At 43.5% G+C, this 13,991-nt stretch overlaps 1 protein-coding gene across 1 annotated transcript in view; it reads right to left on the minus strand.

The window, feature by feature from the left end:
• Positions 1-3,799: 3,799 nt before the first annotated feature.
• The window catches only part of LOC311118527 (voltage-dependent P/Q-type calcium channel subunit alpha-1A-like), a gene marked incomplete at its 3' end in the record, with an annotated part of 32,113 nt that continues 21,921 nt past the window's right edge, over positions 3,800-13,991 (minus strand). Inside the window, exons 24-30 of the mRNA XM_084193321.1 lie at positions 10,345-10,444; positions 9,957-10,117; positions 9,707-9,847; positions 9,238-9,439; positions 7,545-7,709; positions 7,051-7,161; positions 3,800-3,883 (exon numbers count right to left, since the gene is read on the minus strand). Of these exons, the coding sequence (XP_084049447.1) occupies positions 3,800-3,883; positions 7,051-7,161; positions 7,545-7,709; positions 9,238-9,439; positions 9,707-9,847; positions 9,957-10,117; positions 10,345-10,444 (964 nt within the window). The remainder of the gene's footprint in view (positions 3,884-7,050; positions 7,162-7,544; positions 7,710-9,237; positions 9,440-9,706; positions 9,848-9,956; positions 10,118-10,344; positions 10,445-13,991) is intronic.

Raw genomic sequence — 13,991 nt, forward strand, 5'->3', positions numbered from 1 at the left:
ATAAATTCATAAGGCGAATCATACGGCTTGGTCTTGCTCAAATTATTACACACTTAGTGGCGAAAGCATTTGTAAAAAGCACTACACAAATAAAACTGTACTTATATTATATTACTGTAAACTAAGTGTGTGATGCTCACGGTCCTATGATGTGCATGGTCCTTCAACCCTCTACCAAGGGAAGGGTTCTGGGTTAGAGAGGGCTTGGCAGTAGGCACATTCAGCTCCCATCAAGAGTTCACTATGGTATTGCAACACAAGCCTATGTGCGTGTATTTATTTTGCTATATACTGTTGTGTGTGTATATGTGTTTGTAGGTCAGTGGCCATGTATGTCTGGGTGTGTGTTTAACTTATGTGTCATGAGTAATACACGTGTGTGTCATCCCTGCCAGAGACATGCAGTGGGGCAACATGCACCGTAGCCCATTCTGCCATGGGTGAAGCTTTAGACCCAGTCACTCTGTCCACTCCTGTCACACCTTACTCCCATGGCTCTCACAGAAACTAGCATGCATGTGTGTGTGTGTGTGTGTGTGTGTGTGTGTGTGTGTGTGTGTGTGTGTGTGTGTGTGTGTGTGTGTGTGATTGCTTATAAGGAATGTAAGCAGTAGTGCATGTCTAGTGACTGTGAGAGTATCGTCCACAGGACAATGGCTGTGTCCCAATAGTCTTGACCAGCTTCCTTTCCTTGTTTCCTTTCCTACATTACTACAGATCTGATAGAATACTTTTACAACACATTCATTCTTCCTTCCCTACTTGAAATAATCACTGATTGAACATGATCAGATTAGTGAGAGCAGGAGTTCCACCACATAGCTACATAAAGGTAACTGCCAAAATAGAGGAAACACCAATATAAAGCATTGTAGTAGGGCGTTGGGCCACCACGAACTGCCAGAACAACTTCAATGTGCATTGACATAGATTCTAAAAGTGTCTGGAACTCCATTGGAGTGATGCGATGCCATTCTTCCATGGGAAAGTCCATCATTTGGTGTTTTGTTGATGATGGTGGAATACGCTGTCTCAGACGCCGCTCCATTTTCATGCTCATCAAACCATTCAGTGACCACTCGTGCCCTGTGGATGGGGGCATTGTCATCCTGGAAGAGACCACACCCATCAGAATAGAAAGGCTTCGCCCCAGGTTGAAGGGGATCACTCAGAAAGGCTGTGTATTTATTTGCGTTTACCTTGCCCTCTAAGGGGTTGAGTGGACCATGCCAGGAAAAAGCACCCCACACCATAACAGCTGCCAGAACCCTAATTTACTCAAGTGTTTACTTTATTTTGGCAGTTACCTGTTAGATCTAGTCAGATCAGTCAGATCAAAGCTGTGATCACTTCAAGGAAGGGAGGAAGGAAGGATGCATTTTGACAGTATTGAATCAGAACCTGAAGGGTATTGGGACAATGACTACTGGCCAATTCCAAATTGACCTCAAGCCCCTCTAGGCTTAGCACATGTGTAGATCTGAAAGCATTGGATTGGTATCAGTAATATGGCAACGAACCTATCAAGATAAGCTAGGTGAAATATTTTCTCAATCCTATCTGATCCTTTTAGATCTATACAAGGTGTAGTCCATTTGGGATTGGTCGAATGTCTTTGTCCGGTGACTGGGAGCAGGAGGTCAGTCGAGTCATCAGGTCAAACCTGGGTCAGAGATCAAAGGTCAGGGGTCACTGCCAGGGTGAGGGGTCGAGCAACATGCATCACCACAGCCACACCAGGAAATGGATGCAGTAATTAAAGTATCTCCAAAAAAGTACAAACCATCTACATGTGGATGTTGCAGATGACATGGTTTATAGCGGCGTTTTTGGAGGTTGATTTAACAAAGTGTGCGATTGGCCAGGCCAGGTTTCATGGATGGACACATAGTGCATTTTGATTGGATGGATTCGTCAGAAGGGAGAGGGGCGAAGTAGTTGCCATTAAGTAGCGTAGAGTTAAAGAAAGCATGTAAAAAAAAAGATAAAACAGGAAATTAATTGTCATTATGTACATTATTACGGAGTTCAGTTCAGTCATAACACTGCCTCCATACATACAACAGCAGGATATCAACGACTATGAAACAGGTGAAGTTAAAAAATATATATTATGAGATTACACTTAACATGAGATTACTCCTAACATGAGATTACTTTTAACATCAACACACTAACAAGCCTCCATTGGATTGCGAGGAAAACTAACATGATTGTCAAGTCGTGTGTTTGCATCAGCGCCACGGCAGCTACAGCTTTAACTTGAGTTAACCCAAATTAAAGGCGGCTTTGATGGACTACCATTGGACTGATCCAAGAACAGGGCTTGTTTTTTTTCATGTTCACTGGTCCCTCTCGATCAAATGGTGTCTCGGACTGATCTGAGGTCAGTTTAGAGAGGAGGAACCTATTCCACCTGATTCTTATACCATTAACATCCACTGCCAGTAACACCTAGTAGGACGGCTTATAGATCATAGCTGGGGACAGGAGCTTTTCCTCACCATAAGAACTGATAGAAACAAACTAAGTTCAAGTCATGTCGTCAGGAAAAACTCTTGCCACCACTAAGATATTTTGTAATCATAATATACATGATATAACATTAAGTCAAAATACTATATCCATGTAAATAAAATCCGATGTATTTATGTGATTATGCCTGTGGTCACCAACCTTTGTCATGCAGAGCTACATTATGTTCAAGCTTTTGTTCCAGCCCAGCAGTAACACAACTAATCAAGGTCCCGATGATGAGTAAAACATTTCATCAGATGTGTTGGTGCTGGGCTGGTTATAAAAGCATATAGCTCTCCAGGACCAGGGTTGATAGAGTTTAAGTGTACATGATACATTTAATGTAAACAAAGGCTATAGCTGGCTGGATTGTCTCAGAGACACACAACATTCAAAAACAATATTACTATTTCATAATATGGTTTATAAAGGCATTACAACACACACACACACACACACACACACACACACACACACACACACACACACACACACACACACACACACACACACACACACACACACACCACATTACCTGCCTGAATAACTAGTGTGTCTACCTCATTGGCTATCATTTTTCACTATCTTACTGGTTGCTAATTGGCCCCGTGTAGCTCAGTTGGTAGAGCATGGCGTTTGCAACGCCAGGGTTGTGGGTTCGATTCCCACGGGGGGCCAGTATGAAAATGTATGCACTCACTAACTGTAAGTCGCTCTGGATAAGAGCGTCTGCTAAATGACTAAAAATGTAAAAATGTTTTTTTTAAATATGGTTGACTGGCAAGAGGAACAGTCCGATTGGCCAGATTGTTTCTAGGCTGGTTATTTGATTGGCTGTCAGGTTGCCTAGCGGATCAGTAGAGTAGTGCGTGCGTGCATAAGTGTGTGTGTGTTAGCCTCCTGAGTGTTGTCAGTGGTGGCTGGGCTACCAGATCCAGGTCTCTCTGCTCTGCTCTCCACCAACTGGGACAATTATATAAGGCTTTCAAAATATGTTCATGCTTCACCGAGCAATGCAAGATCCTGTACACTACAGTCTCTCTGCTTCTCTATGCGCCACCTCTCTCTTTCTATCTGTGTCCCCCTCTCTTCTCTCTCTCTCTCTCTCTGCACCCCGCTGACTCAGTCTATCTTTGCCTTTTGCTTTCTCCATCTTTAGGACACACACACACCATGTCCATGTATACCGCTGAACTTGCTGACACACCCTTTCCCTTTCCCACTGTTAATTCCCCCTGCCCGCCCCCACACATATACGCCATCCCCCTGACTCCTCACTTACCCCGAGCTCAGTCACTAAAATATCTGTAATGCTGCCCAGGACTGTCACACAGTCAAAAATGTTCCAGGCATCTTTGAAGTAATTCTGTGGGCAGAAGAGAAAGGGGAAGGGAGGGAACAGACAAAGAGTAGGAAGAAAGGAAAGAGAGTGAGGAGAGAAAGGATAAAAACAAAGGGTGAGTCAGCGTCAGACGGGAACGGGACAAAGATTAGACCAGACAAACTGAACATCAGTGATGCCATATTGGAGTGGTTCCAGCAAGATATACGACTAGAGTCTGACAGAGAGAGAGAGAGAGAGAGAGAGAGAGAGAGAGAGAGAGAGAGAGAGAGAGAGAGAGAGAGAGAGAGATGGTTGGTTGGTTGGTTAGTTAGTTAGTTGGTTGGCTTGTTGGCTGGTTGGTTGGCTGGCTCGCTGGCTGGCTGGTTGGTTGGCTGGTTGGCTGGTTGGTTAGTTGGCCCGAAAAAGGGAAGGGATCACACGATTGTGGTACATACTGTATTCTGACTGCTGCTGCAGTAGAACCCCTTTGTTGGGTGCCATGTATAAGCCTGCAGCCAAACTGTGCATTAGGACAGAACTAAATAAAACACCATACTCTCTGTGCATTTTCACCAGGTATGTATGTGTGTGTGTATTTATCTGTGTGTGTGTGTGTGTGTGTGTGTGTGTGTGTGTGTGTGTGTGTGTGTGTGTGTGTGTGTGTGTATTTATCTGTGTGTGTCCTCTTTGTCCCTGTCAGACTAAATCTTTACCCTCCCTAAAATCTCTGACTCTCTGACTCTTTCCCCTTAAAACACTTGAGTGGTTTAAGGGGAAACATTTCAATGTCTTGGAATGGCCTAGTCAAAGCCCAGACCTCAATCCAATTGAGAATCTGTGGTATGTATATTTTCTTAAATTCCATTCCTTGCTAGTTTTGTGTGTAATCTCTCCCCCCCCTCTCTCTCTCTTCCTCTCTTTATCTCTCTCTCTCCTCTAATTATTCCCCCTCTTCTCCATATATCTTCCCACCACGCTTCCTCAAACGGTCTCCTCTTTGCCTCTCTCCTCTCCGTCGCTCACCTCTCACCCATCACTCTATCTATCAGTGTCTGCACACCTTTCCACTGACTACAGCCATTTGTCTCTCTCATTACCCAGGTGAGTGCAGTACACATAGGTTATTATTTGGGAAAAACAATCATCTCTATACATTTAAATACATACTACCAGTAGATGGACAGATAGAGAGATCATTACATTCAATGTACCTAGTTACATGTAGTTAGCTAGCTAATTAGTTAAATGTAATTAGTTCAAAAAACATTCTCGGATCGCTATAGGACTATACTTTGAGGGTAAGCTTTGGCATGTTAGATCGATAGATCGGTTAGTTAGTTAGTTATATGTAGTTAGTTAGTTATATGTACAGTGCCTTGCAAAAGTATTCATCCCCCTTGGCATTTTTCCTATTTTGTTGCATTACAACCTGTAATTTAAATGGATTTTTATTTGGATTTCATGTAATGGACGTACACAAAATAGTCCATATTGGTGAAGTGAAATGAAAAAAAATTACTTGTTTCAGAAAATTCAAAAAAATTAATAACGGAAAAGTGGTGCGTGCATATGTATTCACCCCCTTAGCTCCAAAAGCCCCTAAATAAGATCTGGTGCAACCAATTACCTTCAGAAGTCACATAATTAGTTAAATAAAGTCCACCTGTGTGCAATCTAAGTGTCACAAGCAAGTGGCACCATGAAGACCAAGGAGCTCTCCGAAAAGGTCAGGGACAAAGTATTAAAAACTTTGAACATCCCACGGAGCACCATTAAATCCATTATTAAAAAAGGGAAAGAATATGGCACCACAACAAACCTGCCAAGAGAGGCCCGCCCACCAAAACTCACGGACCAGGCAAGGAGGGCATTAATCAGAGAGGCAACAAAGAGACCAAAGATAACTTTGAAGGACCACTTTAAGCCGTACACTCCACAGAGCTGGGCTTTACAGAAGAGTGGCCAGAAAAAAAGCCATTGCTTGAAGAAAAAACAAGCAAACAAATGTGGTGTTCGCCAAAAGGCATGTGGGAGACTCCCCAAACATATGGAAGAAGGTACTCTGGTCAGATGTGACAAAAATTTAGCTTTTTGGCCATCAAGGAAAATGCTATGTCTGCCGCAAACCCAATACCTCTCATCACCCCGAGAACACCATCCCCACAGTAATGCATGGTGGTGGCAGCATCATGCTGTGGGATGTTTTTCATTGGCAGGGACTGGAAAACTGGTCAGAATTGAAGGAATGATGGATGGCGCTAAATACAGGGAAATTCTTGAGGGAAACCTGTTTCAGTCTTCCAGAGATTTGAGACTGGGACAGAGGTTCACCTTCCAGCAGGACAATGACCTTAAGCATACTGCTAAAGCAACACTTGAGTGGTTTAAGGGGAAACATTTCAATGTCTTGGAATGGCCTAGTCAAAGCCCAGACCTCAATCCAATTGAGAATCTGTGGTATGTATATTTTCTTAAATTCCATTCCTTGCTAGTTTTGTGTGTGTTGGGTATATGTTGGTAAATTGTTAGATATTACTTGTTAGATATTACTGCACTGTCGGAGCTAGAAGCACAAGCATTTCGCTACACTCGCTATAACATGTGACAAATACAATTTGATTTGATTTGATTTGATTAGAAGATTGCTGTACACCAGCGGAACCCATCCAACTTGAAGGAGCTGGAGCAGTTTTGCTTGAAGAATGTGCATAAATCCCAGTGGCTAGATGTGCCAAGCTTATAGAGACATACCCCAAGAGACTTGCAGCTGTAATTGCTGCAAAAGATGGCTCAACAAAGTATTGACTTTGGGGGGGTGAATAGTTATGCACGCTCAAGTTTTCTGTTTTTTTGTCTTATTTCTTGTTTGTTTCACCCCAAAAAATATTTTGCATCTTCAAAGTGGTAGGCATGTTGTGTATATCAAATGTTACAAACCCCCCAAAAATCCATTTTAATTCCAGGTTGTAAGGCAACAAAATAGGAAAAATGCCAAGGGGGGTGAATACTTTCGCAAGCCACTGTAGCTAGTTAGTTACTTATATGTAGTTAGTTAGTTATATGCAGTTAGTTAGTTAGTTATATGTAGTTAGTTAGTTAGTTAGTTATGTAGTTAGTTAGTTAGTTATATGTAGTTAGTTAGTTAGTTAGTTAGTTACATCTAAAAATTAATTCCTATCATCATTGGAAGACGTGTGTGACACACTTACCAGTACTCCAAAGGCGATGATCTTGAGCACACACTCCATGGAGAACAGCGACGTGAACACGATGTTCAGGTTGGCCAGCACAGCCTCGTAGGCCGGAGAGGCTCCGTCATACTACACACACACACACACACACACACACACACACAAATATATGCACATAGACATACACAAGTACACAGAAATGCACAATAACACAAATACACAGACACACAAATAAATGCATAAAGGAATATGACAAATATCATCCAAACACACACAGAGACACAGACAACCATGGACAGAGAGGAAGACACATATGAAGACAGATAGAGACACTCACACAGGTTAGCACACCCAACAAAGGTAGAACAATTAGTTGTGTGTGTGTGTGTGTGTGTGTGTGTGTGTGTGTGTGTGTGTGTGTGTGTGTGTGTGTGTGTGTGTGTGTGTGTGTGTGTGAGGAGTGAGGGTGATTATGAAGAGAGACAATCAGTGTGTGTCCGGGCTTGTCATACCTTCATCATCAGTACAATAGTATTGAGCGCGATCATAGCCATGATTGTATACTCGAATGGCGGCGACACCACAAACTCCCACATGCGGTACTGGAAGCTTTGCTTGTTCTTAGGCATGTGTCGTGTCAGGGGTTTGGCATTAATGGCGAAGTCTATGCAGCCTCTCTGGAAACACACACACAGACAGACAGACAGACAACAATGGGTTAATATCTCACTGACAGTGCTGTGGTCTTCAAACCTGATCTTGCAAACCCACAGGATGTGTAGGCTTTTGTTCTAAAGATGAGAAGGTATTCAGCAACTTGGTAGGACAATGGAAGTTTCGGTAACACTTTACTTTACACGGTCCTAACCATGTCATAATATGTCATAACAGCTGACATATTGTGTCATAACCTGTCATAATATGGTCATAACACTGTCATGACCCATATATTTACACCTGTTGTGACATATATTGAATTATTTTATGGCTGGTTATGACACCTACATAAGAGTGTCAAAACCCATATTTATTAGTATTTTTCCCTGCAAGAAGTTTTTTGAAAGTTTGTTGCTTAAATCCTTTGTTGTTGTCATTCTTTACAGTCATGTTTTATTTCTCCATCATATTTTAAATAACTTGTACAAGAAAATACACTTTATGACACTGTCATGAAGCATTATGACCATCCTGTTTCACTTTACTTGGACTAAGAAAATACACTTTATGACACTGTCAAGAAGCATTATGACCATCATAATCATATAAGCCAGATAGGCCTATCATGTACATGCCCTTATGTGTTATCAGTTAAAAAGAGGGTGTCTTGTCCTGCTCCTGGAATCTGCTCCTGCATTCATCAACAGAGCATTGGGGTAGGTGCATGTCTGACATCAATTTGTGCGCAATTACAATGATAATTTAATATGGTCAATAAAAATATATATATTTACAACATAAACATACTGTTGACACGTAGGCTATGGTGTAATGGAATGTTTTGCCTTGTGTGGTTGGTTTTGCGGGTTTTTAAACTCTTATGTAGGTGTCATAACCAGCCATAAAATAACGCAATATTTGTCACAACAGGTCTAATTATATGTGTCATGACAGTTTTATGACCAATTATAACAGGTTATGACAAGTTATGTCAGCTGTTATGACATATTATGACATGGTTATGACCGTGTCATAACGTGTTATGACGGTGGATGTCAAGTAAAGTGTTACCGAAGTTTCCCACTGGGCATAGACATCAATTCAGCATCTATTTCACGTTGGTTCAACATAGCTTCATTGAAATTACGTGGAAACAACGTTGATTCAGCCAGTGTGTGCCCAGTTTGTTGCTTAAAAAATGAAAATGTTATTGTTACAACCAATGTGTTTCAGCGAATGCCTTCACCAGGCTTTTGTTCTAGCCTAGAGCTTAAACATTTGACTGAACTAATTGAGACCTGCGGGACTAGGTCACACCACTGAGGGGTTTGAACCCCAGCCATCTGTTCTTAAGGAGAGCACACTAGTCACGGTCCCAACTGAGCTATCTCCCTTGGATGTTTTTGTCACGCTCTTAAAAGCCTGGGGTTGTTACAAATAATCGCTCAAATGTTTTGGACTATGCCATCCTTTTTCATGTCATTCTTCTCCAACCTCTCTGCCTTCTCCCTCCCTCCCACTCCCCTCTTCCTCGCCGTCTCTTCTCACCTCGTTTTTCTCTAAACTGTAATCCTCCATCATCTTGTCTCCTTGCTCCTGGAAAGTGATGATGATGAGAGCTACGAAGATATTGACGAAGAAGAAGGGGAAGACCACGAAGTACACCACGTAGAAGATGGACATCTCCATCCGGTACCCCGGGCTCGGGCCCTGATTCTCATAAGTCGCATCCACTGAATGTTTCAGCACCCTGGAGGAAGGAAGAGAGGAGAGAGGGATGGTTAGGATAGGGGGGGGGCGCTTGTGTTTGGGTGGGGGTTGTGTTTGTGAGTTTGGGTGTGTGTGTTTGAGAGAGAGAGAGAGAGAGAGAGAGAGAGAGAGAGAGAGAGAGAGAGAGAGAGAGAGAGAGAGAGAGAGAGAGAGAGAGAGAGAGGAAGAGAGAGAGAAATCGTTTTTGTGTGTGTGCATGAACATTTGTCTGTGTGTCTATCAGTCTGTGTGTGTGTACTGTACTCACTGCGGCCACCCCTCTCCGGTAGACACAGTGAAGAGGGTGAGCAGGGCCCAAAGCACGTTGTCGTAGTGGAAATCGTACTTCTTCCACTCCCGCTTCTGCGCCTTCACTTCATTATTCCGCTCATAGACTAGATATTCGCCCCTGGAACACACAACAGATTGTTCATACGTAATACTATGTGTGTGTGTGTGTGTGTGTGTCTACATCATATATCCATACAGTATGTGTCTTCATGTGTGTGTCTTCTGACCTGCAATCGCGCTCAAACTCTTTGGACTCGTCAGTGCAGTAGAAGAATCTGCCTTTGAACAGCTGCACGGCCACCACAGCAAATATAAACATGAAGAGCATGTATACGATGAGGATGTTCAGGACGTTCTTCAGGGAGTTGACCACGCAGTCAAATACAGCCTGCAGACACAGAGATACACAGTCAGACAAAGGCACACAGCCCATCTGTATATGACTGAGCCACAGTCTAAAAATCCAGATGCAGATTTAAATAAAGGTTAACGATGAGAGAAATGAGAGGTCCAACAGCCTGGACACTGTAAGGTCCTACTTGGGAGAAATGTTTATCAGAATGGTGGATGTGGCTGTTAACAGACAGTAATAAACGTGGTTAGACTTGAATGTACCTTGAGCTTTGGAAGACGCTTGATAGTCTTCAGAGGTCGCAACACTCTCAGAACCCTCAGAGACTTGATCGTGCTGATGTCTTTCCCCTTACTGCTCCCCCTGTTTCACACACACACACACACACACACAGACACACACACACACACACACACACACACACACACAACACACAAACACAGACAACAGTCAGAGAGGGAGGGGATGGCACGTGGAGGAAGCTGGCGTAGCCCCTCTTGATTCAAATAGAAGAGGGTAGAAGTAGTAGGAGGCCATTCCTAGAAGGTAGTTGCTGAGTTCACTCACTGTGAGGAACTCAGACAGGGTTAGTTGACAAAGCAAAACATGCTATATTATGACAGACTACTTCTGCAAGGTTAAGTTGCACTGTGTAAAAACTGATTGTTCCATTCAAACTACTCTCAACAACTCTAGCACTGTGCAATGCATCATCCAACACTAAGCAAGGTGGCTGAACCCACGGACACATGCACTGAAATACTGAAACAGTGCAGTCTACTCATGCTGCTTTGAAACCTATAGCTTCCCATGCTGTATTGAAACCTTGTTCTCCATTGATAGCTAGAGGAATGGTGAACTCTTCTACACAGAGATAGTAGCTCTACCACTACCCTCCCCAAGCTGGTTTCATAGCATAGCCCAAACAGCATGAGATTATGTCTTGGTCTTTGGCAAAGACAAACATATTGCGCAGGCATTTCTGGACTGAAATGCCAAGCCAAACCTCTTTCTTTTTTTGGAGGGGAGACTGTGGACATACTAACGTGTGTGGGAGTGGACAGGATTCTCTCTGAATATCTGGTCATATAGAGAAAAGAGACTAGCCCTAGCACCTGGTTGGTGGAGGTAATCCTGTTTAATTTGCATATAATATCTGAATGAATAACTAACTAGCTGGCTAGCTAGCTAACTAGGTGGCTAAAAAGCTAACTAACTAACCCGCATCTCAGTAAGAGATGCCTCCAGATTTCTCCCTGGGTCTTCCCTACTCAGCCTCAGGGGGTGAAAGGTCAGCTGTGACCTCTCCAAGGTCAGGGGTCATGGTGGGGGATGCCTGAGGTCTTCTAGAACCTCCTGCTGTGGCTGCAGCTGTTACACCAGATGTAAGGCTACTGGTGGCTGACTGTATGTGTGTGTGTGTTTACACATCTGTTTCTGCATGTGTGCAGGTATGTGTGTGTGTTTACAAAATCTGCCTGCAATAGTGTGTGTGTGTGAGTGTGCGTTTCCACGCGTCCGTGTATGTCTGATCTCAATGAGCAGTATTTCCTACGACTCACTGCCTCTCGCTGCTGTCTCCATCTGCTCTCTAGCTCCAGCATGACCAGCCCCAAAAACCTGTGGCAATTACTGCTGTTGTATCTACACTATCACACTTCCCCCTCCTCTTCACTTGATTCACTTGGTTCACCTATTACTCTGCTTCCTCTACTCTCGTTATTCTCATTGTCTGTTCTGAATCACTTGTGATTTGCTTTAGATTCAGTTCAGACTCACACATGAACAATTCACATTTGATTCATGTTGGATTCACTTGAGTCGTATGTTAGTTAGAGCTGTTCAACATAGAGAGCAGTGTGAACGACAGAGAGAGAGAGAGAGAGAGAGAGAGAGAGAGAGAGAGAGAGAGAGAAGGAGAGAGAGAGAGAGAGAGAGAGAGAGAGAGAGAGAGAGAGAGAGAGAGAGAGAGAGATAAAGACACGTGGGCGACAGTGAGGACGGACAGATTTAAAAAAGAAAGAGAGGAAAGCCATGTGATCAAAAGGACAAGCACTCAGAGTGCAGCAGAAGAGAAAGAGAGAGAGAACACAACTTTACCCGCTACTGCTCCTGTTGGTCCGGAACGGAGAGATCAGAAAGGGTCAGAGACGGCGAGACAGAGGAGAGAGAGAGAGAGAGAGGTGGGAAAAGAAAGAGACAGAGAAGGAGAGAAAACGAGACAAAGGGAAAGGGACGGGTTTGAAGGAGGAAAAACATCCATATGAGAGACGGAGAAACAGAGAGAGTGCAAGGCCTGCGTTTTGTTAGATCTCTCCCCTCTCGCATACACACATCTTCAACCTCCCCACATACACACTCCTAGCTACCTGTCTGTTTGTCTGTCATATCTTCAACCTCCCCACATACACACTCCTAGCTACCTGTCTGTTTGTCTGTCATATCTTCAACCTCTCCAACATACACACTCCTAGCTACCTGTCTGTTTGTCTGTCATATCTTCAACCTCTCCAACATACACACTCCTAGCTACCTGTCTGTTTGTCTGTCATATCTTCAACCTCTCCAACATACACACTCCTAGCTACCTGTCTGTTTGTCTGTCATATTTTCAACCTCTCCAACATACACACTCCTAGCTACCTGTCTGTTTGTCTGTCATATCTTCAACCTCTCCAACATACACACTCCTAGCTACCTGTCTGTTTGTCTGTCATATCTTCAACCTCCCCACAAACACACTCCTAGCTACCTGTCTGTTTGTCTGTCATATCTTCAACCTCTCCAACATACACACTCCTAGCTACCTGTCTGTTTGTCTGTCATATCTTCAACCTCTCCAACATACACACTCCTAGCTACCTGTCTGTTTGTCTGTCATATCTTCAACCTCCCCACATACACACTCCTAGCTACCTGTCTGTTTGTCTGTCATATCTTCAACCTCCCCACATACACACTCCTAGCTACCTGTCTGTTTGTCTGTCATATCTTCAACCTCTCCAACATACACACTCCTAGCTACCTGTCTGTTTGTCTGTCATATTTTCAACCTCTCCAACATACACACTCCTAGCTACCTGTATGTTTGTCTGTCATGTGAAGTTATATAGTTCAATGCTATTTCCGTGGCTAAACAATCTATGCCTATATTGAAACCCATTATCACACACACACACACACACATAAACACACACACACACACACACACACACACACACACACACACACACACACACACACACACACACACACACACACACACACACACACACCAGATAACTCTATAACTGGGACACAGCACCAAACTAGTGCCACCATTGACGCTCAACATCAACGATGCTTTAACAATTCCATAGGGTCAACTGAGGGGAACAGCCATGTTAGTAACCATAGCAACCAATATCAAACCACTTCCCTTCCAGCCATCTTATTGGTCCACTAGTGTAGGTGTGTACCAGTTTTGGCCTATCAGTGTCCTGCCTTGGGAAGGGCATTATGTTCAGGCACAGCAGTTCTTCTATTTATTTGAGAGGCATGCAGGATGACGACACGAGCCCAGATACCACCGATCATCAGGCCAGACACTGGATGCCGGAGCAATTAGATCAAAGTGGTGATACAGATCTCCAATGGGAGCACTCGTTCTATCTGCAATGCTGCTTGATTTCGACCAATCGAATTAGGGCACTATCTTTATCTGTTAGAGTCTGCTCTGGCTCTGTGAGTTTTACTGTTATCTGACTGATCTATCAGAGTCTCTGTCTGTCTGTCTGACTGATCTATCAGAGTCTCTGTCTGTCTGTCTGACTGATCTATCAGAGTCTCTGTCTGTCTGTCTGTCTGTCTGTCTGTCTGTCTGTCTGTCTGTCTGTCTGTCTGTCTGACTGATCTATCAGCATCTCTGTCT

Source organism: Coregonus lavaretus (assembly GCF_964263955.1).
Source record: "Coregonus lavaretus genome assembly, contig: HAP1_SCAFFOLD_4616, whole genome shotgun sequence".
NCBI lineage: Eukaryota > Metazoa > Chordata > Actinopteri > Salmoniformes > Salmonidae > Coregonus > Coregonus lavaretus.